The sequence below is a fragment of the Epinephelus fuscoguttatus genome, linkage group LG20 (genome assembly GCF_011397635.1).
Source record: "Epinephelus fuscoguttatus linkage group LG20, E.fuscoguttatus.final_Chr_v1".
NCBI classification, from domain to species: domain Eukaryota; kingdom Metazoa; phylum Chordata; class Actinopteri; order Perciformes; family Serranidae; genus Epinephelus; species Epinephelus fuscoguttatus.
This window is the reverse complement of record NC_064771.1, coordinates 18,061,520-18,072,050: the sequence shown is the minus strand read 5'-3', so window position 1 is coordinate 18,072,050 and position 10,531 is coordinate 18,061,520. Positions and strand designations below refer to the sequence as shown.

Here is a 10,531-nt window from a genome sequence, read left to right as displayed (position 1 = left end):
AGAGTAACTTTACCCAACCCTGACCCATTAAGAGATTATCAAGAAGCCTTTTAGCCTTTTATTCAGACTAATTGTTTTTATTTCAGGATGTCTTCCTTTAGCCAGCTAGCTAAAATGTGTTAGGTAATTCCAGATGATGAGCAATGGTAGTAATATTTGCTAATAAGCCATCTAATAGCACCAGCAAGCAGCTAAAACTACAATACTATTCTACTACATGTAGATGTAAACCATATAAAGTCACATGTGACTGTATACTAGAGAGTCAAACTAAATAATATTTTAAGGCAGGATGTCCCTAGGAGTTTAGCTTTAAATTTTTACCTCAAAGGAGATTTTTTTTCTTTCAAAATATAGTGAATTACTTTTCCCACAAATCCAGCATCATCATTTCAGTTATATATGAAGGCTTTTTATGTACAACTTAATATAAATACATAGATCACTATTTTCCAGTGACAAAAAAAATAAGATCAGTTCACCCTAAAATTATTCTGATGGAATAAATCTGAAGAATGCAGTAACTCAGATAAAATGTCTCCATTAACGAGAGCATAGCCATTCAATACATGGCTTTACGGTAGATTTAGTGCCATATATTAGTTAGAAGAGGAGTTAAGGGGGTGGGGACATGTCAACCCCATCTTACCCTGTGTTTTCTCTATTGAATAGTGTTTCAGAGTAACTTGTTCAGTTTTTATTTAATTACTTCTAACAGTTAAACAGTAATAAAATAAACTTCTTTAATAATTGTATGAGAAGCACTGGTGTGAAACTGTCCATTGTGAGTTTATTTAGATTTGAAAAGATCCAGAGCATTACAACAAGCATGTTTCAGGACTGCATACCATGAAATGTAGAAGCTCTGCCACAGTGATCCTCAACTTACATCCCATGGGCCAAATCTGGCCTGCAATAGGGTGCCGGGTGGCTTGCTGACACCCCTGCATATACACCTGACCTGTGCAGAAATGCTGCAGCTGGATTTTTCTCTTGGCAAAGATACACGAGGACAGCAAATGTTGAGAGGTGGAAAGCAGGAAATTAATTTATTATATGTACTGATAAATGTTATTAATGTTTGTGTATTAACGGGTCCCTGGTCCTCTGTCATTTTGCAAGTGGCCCATGGGTAAAGCATGTTGAGTGTCCCTGCTCGACCATGTTTTCAGAGTAACTTTTCAGTACACAAATTAACTCTGAAACTCTTTGTGCATCCGGATTTTACTAGACCCATGCATGAGCATACACACAAGGTGAACATTTACAGATAAGTGTTTCCAATTTACACAAATACAAAGTGATATTGGTTTACAATACTGTCTAAGGTAACTAGGGGAAGCCGAGTAACAACCAAATATCAAAAAATGTCTGTACATCACACATGCACACACACATATTAAAGTATCGTAAAAGAAACAAAATGGAAAACAGAACATGCAAATTGAGAAAACATCAGGATAAACAATAACACATCAGCAGTATTTGATAATTGAGCAAGGTGCGATTTTAACGAGGTTTTGCTTTGACTGCCGCGTCGACTTCTTCTTCTGGCAGAAGAGTGTGCCACTGAGCAACTGGACGCCTAGGGTTAGCAAGCATATCTGACCAGTGGCGCAGGCCGACTCCCGTAGCTCCATAACCCATGAAGGTTTTTCCAATGGGGTCATTGCTTCCAAGTTTGTCGTAGTCAAACACCGTGATGACGACTTGCACTTTCTGAGAGACATAGAAGAAAAATGTTTTTTCAAATCATCATCATCGTCTGTTACACCTCAAACTGATAAATAATATGAAGACACAGCCTACCTGTATCTGCTCAAAGGGGACGTCAAAGCTGAAACTCTCATTAAAGTAAGGATTGAGCGTGTTTTTCTTGACTGTCGTCTTTTTCTTTTTAATCCGCTTCCCATTTTGCTGCAGAACAATCTTCACATACGGATCTATGGAAGAAGGAGAGAGGGTGATATAGTTGTTTTGTTGGGCTATTTTACTTCCTCCTGAGATGGAAGTTTTATGAGGAATTCAGCAAATATCTGACAAAATGATAATAAGTGGTAGGAGGCTTGATTACCTGATAAACCACCAACATCCATTTTCTTCAGGTTCTTTGCCTCCATGATGTTCACAGTCAGTTTTCCAGCAGTTGGTACATATCGTAAAGAAATGCAAATATCACCCAGTTTTTCTTGCTGAAAGGAAAATGTTACAGATTATCATCATGCCTCATCAAAGTAAATGAGTACATATTTTATAGAAGAGACTATTTATCCTCCAAATTTACAATACCTGACACAAGGTTTAATGAAAACACAATATATCATACCTCCTCCTTCTCACCACTCTCCAAGTCTCTCCATTGTTGCATTGGCTGTCCCAAATCAACGCTGTTCATGGGGATCTTTATCTCGCCGATCATATCGTGCTTGGAGAAACGGTCAAAGTCAAAAACTTGCAGCACCAAAGTCTTTCCGCCCAACTCTGCATACGGGATCTGCAAAGAGAGGTTATCGTAACATTAAGTTGAACAATAGGTGAAGGTAGATGGTAATTTTGTTTACATGTAACAAACAAAGAACATGTAGTACCAGGAGACGATTAAAAAAACATAGGGATACCTTGACAGACGCCATTCAGGGAATGAAAGACTAAAGACGAAGGGAAGTAGAGACATAGGCCAAACTTCTGCTTCATGAGGGTAAAAAAGAGACATGTCATCAACAACCTGGAGCACCAACACAAGCTGCGACAGAGACATAAAGACAAGAGAAAGAACAAACAAAACACAGACGAACATCAAGTCGACGAAGGCACGGCGTGAGGCACGAGGTACCTTGAAGATGAAAGTCTCGTTGAAAACGGGGCATAAGTTCTTGCGCTGAACTTTGGTCTCGTACTTCTTCTTTTTGTCTGGCAACAAAAAGACTTTGACATAGGGGTCTGAGGTTCCCCCCATGTCCATAGCTGCGAGGTCCTGAGCCTGAAGGATACCCACTATGAGCTTCAGAGGAGAGACAGCGAGTGTCAGAATGATCAGGCAGACGTTTAAGAGCGTAAAAATTCCTTCCTGGTTGTAATTTGTTGAGTCCTCATATGGAACTGATAGTGATTATTGTTTTCACACAGGACCTACCTGGGCATCTGTGAAGTTGTAGTCCAACGAGAACTCCAGCTTACCCAACTTTTCCTGTTCCTTCTCCTCTTCTTCTCCTTCCTTCTTCACCTCCCCCTCCTGCCAGATAAAAACATCAGTGACGATCTGCTGTAGATCAGGTAAGGTTACACGATGATGTGTTACTGGAAATGACATACCTTCTCTCCCGCCTCTCCTTCACCTTCCTTTTCCTTTTTGCGGCGACCTGCTTTCCTCTCCCTCACTTTCTTTGGCTTTTTCTTTTTCGCAAAGCATTTCTTGAAAAGGCAGAAGATGAAGCACGCCACCAAAACAAGGACCACCACAACGATGGCTGCTACCGCCCACACGGGGACTGCAAAATAAAAAGTAGGTGAATGTGAATGTCTGTTAAATTCACACTAGAGATGTGATATGGAAAACTGAGCCCAAACAACAACAAAAACCCCAACAAAACAAACAAAAAACATGTATCTGAATCAGATCTTTAAGTAGACTTATTAACTTTTAAACACAGCCCACTCCATTCAGCCCACTCCAAAAGGAAGGATTTGTACAAGTCTTACACATTAGGATTTTCAAGAGGATATGTAACGTGTATATATACCAGCTGATAATAAGTGTATGCACATAAACTTTTTCTCAACAGGTTCTCTTGAAACAAAACCAAGGGCGTAATGCATAAAATCATCAAAAATAAACATGATACTATTGTACTGTTGAAATAAAACATACTGCTTCTTATAATGTTTTTAGAAAGGTTCCTTAGAGCATTTCTTGGCCGTAAATTTTTTTAAGCACGTGTTTATCTAGGACAGCTTGCCGAGCATGAATGTGTGTTGTCAGCAACACCCTTCTCCACAATCAGATAATAACACACTCTAAGCAGGGAGTGTCAGTGTGTAACCACACTCCCCAGCAGCACACTTCATCATTAAGTGCCTGACTCAAAGCACCTCAACAGTAGTTATTAATTGATGGGAAAAACAATTGTCACGCTCTTTCAGATTCTCAGTCATCCAGGTCATTGTTATCTAAGGTGCTATATCGAAGGCAAGTGGACTTGCTTGGGTTTCTCGAAGATGTTTCATCTCTTGGGCCAGGCAATATATCAATATTATATTGACATCAGGATATGAGACTAGATATCTTAGATTTTGGATATCGTGATGTTGTCTTTTCCTGGTTTTAATGGCAGCATTACAGTAAAGTGGTGTAATTTTCTGAACTTATCAAACTGTTTTAGCTGTTGTTTTTATTTGCTTAAATCCACTTTGACATGCCATGTTTTTTTGTACCCTCACTGCATCCATTGTTTTCAATGTAGATGTTCAGAAGGTGCACCGCATGTCGTGTGGCGAGGAGCAACCAATCACAGGCAGTAGATATCTTGCCTTTCTTCTAGTCTATGATTAACATGGAGAAGTTGTTCATAATTTTAGTGCAGGGCCATCCAGAGCTTTACATCTGTCCCACAGACAACAGTTTAGGCCTTACACACGCCTGGAAGAAGATCAGCTCTGAACTCAGGATTTCTGGTTAGTAGGCTATGATACAGTGGTTGTTATGATTGCTTAGCAACTTAAGACGCAACCAGCCTCTATGCCCTTAAAAGTAGACACAGAGTATGCCCAAGAGAAGCACCCAGTGCCCGACATCGCAATTTCCAGCTCAATTAAAGACACGTAATGTGTCCTGGTCCTTGGGCATGATATCCAAAATCTCATTGTGTAAATATATTGTAAAAGCACCAATTGTCAACCCTACAATATTGTTGCAGTATCGATACCGAGGTATGTGGTCAAAAACATGATATTTGATTTCCTCCATATCGCTCAGCTCTAGTCTAGAGGTGGCTTACTTGGCAGATGGCCGAGTTCATTCATGAACTTCTCCTTCATGTGGTTGTAGTCGTGGCCGGGGTGATGTTCTGTATGCGAGTGCTCATGGTGTTCTGCATGGGAGTGCTCGTGGTGAGCCGGCTCTGTTGCTTCCTCCGACTCCGGTTCAGACGGCTCTGCAGCCCTCCGGGCCCGGACCCCGACCCCGACACTGGCCAACCTCATGTCAGCTGTCAAAACAGCAGAATCAGTGCAGTTACTGTTAGGTTTTTCATATTCTCTGTCATGTTGGCTCCTATAGTGAGATTTAACACAACTTTGACTGTGCGCTGTGTAATCCCTATGTCCATGCGCTGCAGTACAGTTGGAGAGCATAGGACATCTCTAAGCCAGATGCTCAACATGGCTGACCCTAATCCCTCTGTTACTCTCATTCTCTGTCACCCCCCACCCCCTCACCCCACAACCCACGCCTGCACTCTCCCGTTTGTCCCATCCCCATTTTTCTCCCGTCACTGTCTCTGCACGTAATAGGATTTAACTGTGGTGCTACAATATTAATCCAAAATCCCAGATTCCCAAAGCTTAAATAAATAGGGGTTGGTGTTCTCCCTTAATTTTCCTCCCTTGGAGTGTTTTCTGGGATGGGAACTCAAGGGATAACCTCCATCTTTTTATTAATAAATTTCATGAATATTAGTATTTGAAATGAGCAAAAGTTTGAACATTAACATTTTTAGATTATAACGTACATGCTTTTCAAGACGTGGATGATGACTGAAAATAAAACATTAACGGCATCTGTTCACATTTCTAGGCAACTCTTATCGGCTGTTTATTAGGAGGTGATGATTTTGTTCAAACGATAGTCATTCATATTAAAAGAAGAGCTAAGAGGCAAACCGGTCCTTTAAAGTTGGTATTGTCACAACCAAATCTGACTTTAAGAATTCTAGCTTTTTCTCAGCAGTTCATACTAAAAATAAATGTTTGTAATCTTATGCATTTTTATCTTACCTGTTGATTTGTTTCTTTAATTCCCTCGATATCCACAGAGCTTTTGGGGAACTTTTAGTTCAAAGTGTATTTGTTGCTGTATGTCTCCGAACAAGATGGATAAACAGCAACAGTCATTTTTTCTTTTATCACGACTCCACTGTTAAAAATTTCCCACGTTGAACAATTTAAGGTTTATTGGGGAAGGGAAGCAACTGTTCATTAGACTGGTGAAGCATAGCAGTGGTAGTTGTGATCATCCATTAGATTGAAGAGATTGTAGTGCACCCGGCCCCTTACTAATCCCCTCAGCATAGCTTTCCTCACGGTCAATCGTCAATCTACCACCAACTTTCACTGAGAGTGGATACTCCATCCTTCCCATCCCTTGGCTTACCATTTTACTGTACAAAACACACATCCGTATTTAGAGCACTGTGAACAGTAATCCTCAGGCATCCTGCCACGTGTTTGCACCGCTGCATCTGGAGATCTCAGTGGCTCCAATCCAGCATGCAGCAGCCCAGTCTATTAGAAAAATACCCCAGCTGCATAGGGAGACAAAATGGGAGAAAGCTAACACAACAAAAATGAATTCTGTTATTGCAGGGCTGTTGTACTTCGCTGAGTCTTGTCAACATGTGGCTTTTGTCGTCCGTGACATCAGCTAATTGACAGGACTTATGTTTTTTTCTAGGAGGGCAGTCTTCTAGATTCAAAGTATATACAATAACACTGAAGACCATTTTAATTACACCCTGTTTTGTACTAGACACTGTTGCTCTCTATCACTGTATTTTCTCTTCATCTAAGAACTGATTAACAGAACAGATAACAAAAGTCAGACTTCTTTAACCTCTCAGTTTTCAGTCAGTGCAGCTAAAAATAACACGACAGTTTGCCACTTTGTTGGCACGCAGGTCGCAAATGAGCGATAATAGCAGGAATAATAACTATTTCAGACACTTGACCTTTTAAGAATCTTGCTGGTATATCTATAATCCTGCCAACTGTTTGTGTCCTTGTCTGAGAAACTACCAATAACTAGGCTATTTGGGATTTTTTTGGGCAGTACATATAAAAACTGAGCATTTGATTACTTTGATTTGGACATGGATTACCGTGGCAATAATTGAAGTAGGCCTAATTTTTGACACTGTGTCTCTTGAATGCCTGCTGCTTATAGTCTGGTATCTGGTCCCTTCCTTTATTAAAGCCCCGGCCTCACCTGAGCGTGGTGCGGGTACATGCCAATTAACATACCATACACAGAAAATAAGAAAATACAGGCGGAGGGCAGAGTCTCCACAGAAAAATACACCACCACACACTTGTAGTGGATAAATGATGATTTAGAGGGATTACTTCTGTAGACTCTATACCTTGTTTTTTAGGAAAATGCTGCATAGTATACCTTTAACTATTTTCCTTCAGTATTTTGGGTGTGATGTAGTGCTGTGTCTCAAGACTGCAACTTAAATACTAAGGGAGCACCACTGTGATGCACTCTGTTGACGCACTTTTGTAACTGAATCTTATCTTGGCTGAAACATGTAATTTACTAAAAAGCAGCATGGACATTTTTAACCACAAGCTGTCTGGTAGCCTCATGTTAAACATTAAGCGTCCACCCAACAGTGACTAAGCAAAGTCCCACTGTTATCTTTACAGTGTTCTATAAGGGCAGCAGGTAAGTACATAAAGTGTTTTTAAGACTGCATGACAGATGAGATGAATACCTGTTTTGGACATACCGTTGAACTAGTTGTAAAATGAACAAAAAGAGACTAACAAAAATTACACATCAGCATAATCTGGCTTTATTCAAAGTTTCAATGATATTCCAAATCTCAGATTATCTATTTGACTTAAAATAATATGCATTTTTACAAAATATTTGTGAAGGTTAAAACCTCTTGACACACTGGAATGAATGACACATGATGTAACGGAGTTTAAATGAACAAATACCTCATTTTAACAGCTGAGGAAAATGGTAGTGTTAGCACCATATTGGGAACGCTATTTTTCAGAGTGTGGTTTTCAAGAAAAAAATTGAGGTATTTTCTGTTATTTTGCTTTGAACGTCTCTTTTTGCCATTGACACGAGACGCTTGTAACAAACTCTAAAAATATTGTATAGCTTTCTAAACGGAGAAGAATACACCATGACCATGTGAGGGACTGCTGCCCTCTTGACTCTATGTATCTTTCGAAATGTGGAGCTTATTTCACTGTACTGGAGTGACCTTTACAGAGTGTGCTTGTCAAAGAGGTATTCTCCCATTGGGCCGTGTGTCTCGGACGCAGTGATGCGGGTCAGACTGCCAACGTAATCACCCAGCTTCTTGATGGTCTCATGGCTGTCGGTAAGGAAGTGCTGCTCCAGGAAGTCACACATCTACAAAGGAAGATAATAGCGAGTGAGATGTAAAACAATGCTAAAAAAAAGATGGTCAAATAGATAATAAATTAGGACAGTTTTATTAAATAGACTGAACATCCTAAAATCTTACATATTGTTTTAGCTTAATCTTGAACGTGTTTTTCAATGTGCAACGGTAGGGCTGTTTTTCCCATATTTAGCTATCTCACAACTGAACAGTAACCTGATAACAAGTAGCAGTTATAGCTATCTAACAGTGCCAGACTTACATGAGGGTCGGAGTGGACACCAGCTCTGCGGTGCACATCGAGGATACATGTGTTCAAGGACTTCTGGTAGTCCAGGGAAAAGGACATTGCATCCAAACCACCTCTCCAATCCTCTCTACTTGGTTTCTAAAACAGAAAGTTGATACTTTCATAAACATGTGTACCAATAAATATAATAATCTTAACCCTTAAAAAGGACATTGTGGACTTACGGCAATGGTCTGAAGCAAAATCCGACCTCCTCTCATGTTCTGATATTCCAGCAGCTTCTCAGCTTGTTCCCTCTCTTTCACCGAGCGCTCCAGGAAAAAAGTGGAGAATTTTGGCAGGGCAATATCATCCCTGTCAAAATACATCCCCTTGAAGAGACGAGAGAAAGACAGTATTTAGGGGTCACAGTGCAGACATGTGAAAAGAAAGAAGAATCCTAGAAAAGAGGGCAATTTGTTAGGGGTGGGAATCACCAGAGGATCCACAACACGATTAAGTCACGATTCAATATTATTGTGATTTTAAATATGCTGCTATATGAGTATTGAGATAAAATATAGTGTGATTTCTTTCCTTTTTTCAACTGCCACACAAAAATATTGCTGTACAATGCTGTGTTCATTTTTTCCCCACCGCCACATTTTATACTGTTTTTTTTTTTTCAATGCAATATCAGAATTTAAATACACTGCATATTAAATATGGCTAGTCATACAGGGACTATACTGCTGTGGATTAAAGATACTCTTAAAGAAATCCTACCAAAGCAAGGAAAGTGTAGGATGCATTGAGCTTCAGGTTGATGAGTTTGTTGACGTCTCCTTCAGTCTCCGAGTGGAGGTTTTGTTTCACCACAGACTGCATTTCTAGAAGATAAAAAAATAATGCAATCAATACGACTGAAAGGCAAACAAACCCTAAATTAGACAATGCCTTTACTTTACTTTACTTCGAATAGATAGGTGTCCCGTTTCACAGCACAAAACAGTGCATACGATCAAGAACTATTTCTTACCTCGCTTTCTCAACAAGCTAACTTGGCTCACAAAGTGTTTTGCTCACTCGCCCTGTGAAGTGAGCTTATCAAAGTCCTGCACGCCTTTGCTGGCAAGCTTTTATGCAACCGGTGTTTAACGGCTCCAGTAAAACACCAGTCGTCCTGTGTCATGAAATACAGCGAGTTCAAGGGGGCTGTAACTTTACTGGTCAGGTGTTATGAAAGTTAGGCTAATGCTAGCATGTCATGTCAGCTATTGTAGTGAGCTGAACGTCGACCAACGTCCGTTACATTAGATAACAGTAGTTTAAGTACAGATGACGTTAACTTTACCACAAAAGTCAAAAGCTGCGACTTCAGTTCGTTTGTTGAAAGCACTTAAAATAAATAGCTACCAACGCTACACGTTAGCGCAGACAGCTAGCTGAGGTTACAAGCGTTAGCTAACGTTAGCTAGGTTAGCTTCCAGTGACAGTAAACACACGGATATGTTAGCTGAACCTGACTGTGGCTAACGTTTAGTTGGCGCAGTCTACTATATGTTAATGCCACATTCGCTTTTTGTGACTTACTTGGTCTGTGAACGTGTCGCTGCTCCTCTTCGCCAGAACTGTGGCTGACTTTATCTTGTTCACACAACAACAGAGACCAAGACACCCCCCCCCCCGCTAACGTTAGCCAGTTATGCTAGCTCGCTTGTGTGTTCATGCTCACCGCGCATCTCTACTGCCACCTGCTGTGTTGGGGACGCATTGCATGTGTCAGACAATGTGAGAGTCTTCAACAGTATGTTCAGTTTTACCTAAACAAATTGCACAGACAACCCAGTGTTATATCAGCTAATGTTTTAATAGTTAGAATAAATAGGGCCATAGTACTTTAAAATGACAAATTTCTATACAAAAAACAAAGAGCTGC

General features: G+C 40.2%; 2 protein-coding genes across 6 annotated transcripts; both read right to left on the bottom strand.

Moving 5' to 3' along the window:
* Positions 1–783: 783 nt before the first annotated feature.
* syt5b (synaptotagmin Vb) lies at positions 784–7,152 on the bottom strand. 4 transcript variants are annotated; one of them, XM_049563589.1, is made up of 9 exons: positions 6,368–7,152; positions 4,995–5,204; positions 3,313–3,488; positions 3,134–3,232; positions 2,834–3,001; positions 2,327–2,494; positions 2,075–2,192; positions 1,810–1,943; positions 784–1,719 (listed from the first exon to the last, which is right to left on the bottom strand). In XM_049563589.1, the coding sequence occupies exons 2-9, from the start codon at positions 5,197–5,199 to the stop codon at positions 1,510–1,512; spliced, it is 1,278 nt and encodes a 425-aa protein (XP_049419546.1). In that variant the 5' UTR covers positions 5,200–5,204; positions 6,368–7,152; the 3' UTR covers positions 784–1,509. The 4 variants fall into 4 exon arrangements, 3 of the variants coding, with proteins under 3 accessions (XP_049419546.1, XP_049419545.1, XP_049419543.1); XM_049563588.1 differs by lacking the exon at positions 6,368–7,152 and adding an exon at positions 5,992–6,069; XM_049563586.1 differs by lacking the exon at positions 6,368–7,152 and having other exon boundaries at positions 4,995–5,451.
* A 615-nt stretch (positions 7,153–7,767) lies between these two features.
* zgc:56095 (Ferritin, lower subunit-like) lies at positions 7,768–10,319 on the bottom strand. Of its 2 annotated transcripts, none has more exons than XM_049563590.1 (5): positions 10,186–10,319; positions 9,379–9,482; positions 8,838–8,984; positions 8,626–8,751; positions 7,768–8,371 (listed from the first exon to the last, which is right to left on the bottom strand). In XM_049563590.1, exons 2-5 carry the CDS (start codon positions 9,478–9,480, stop codon positions 8,222–8,224), a joined length of 525 nt encoding a protein of 174 aa, XP_049419547.1. In that variant the 5' UTR covers positions 9,481–9,482; positions 10,186–10,319; the 3' UTR covers positions 7,768–8,221. The 2 variants fall into 2 exon arrangements, with proteins under 2 accessions (XP_049419547.1, XP_049419548.1); XM_049563591.1 differs by lacking the exon at positions 10,186–10,319 and adding an exon at positions 9,632–9,776.
* Positions 10,320–10,531: the final 212 nt, after the last annotated feature.

Coding starts and splice junctions, on each gene's coding strand:
- zgc:56095 (XM_049563590.1), bottom strand. CDS start 9,480: ATGCAGTCTGTGGTGAAACAAAACCTCCACTCGGAGACTGAAGGAGAC. Junction 8,985..9,378: donor CCTACACTTTCCTTGCTTTG/GTAGGATTTCTT, acceptor CGTCTCTTCAAG/GGGATGTATTTTGACAGGGA. Junction 8,372..8,625: donor GTGTCCACTCCGACCCTCAT/GTAAGTCTGGCA, acceptor CTTCCTTTGTAG/ATGTGTGACTTCCTGGAGCA.
- syt5b (XM_049563586.1), bottom strand. CDS start 5,349: ATGCTCTCCAACTGTACTGCAGCGCATGGACATAGGGATTACACAGCG. Junction 2,495..2,833: donor ACGAGACTTTCATCTTCAAG/GTACCTCGTGCC, acceptor CTCTCTTTGCAG/ATCCCGTATGCAGAGTTGGG. Junction 1,944..2,074: donor GGATGTTGGTGGTTTATCAG/GTAATCAAGCCT, acceptor CTTCTTCCATAG/ATCCGTATGTGAAGATTGTT.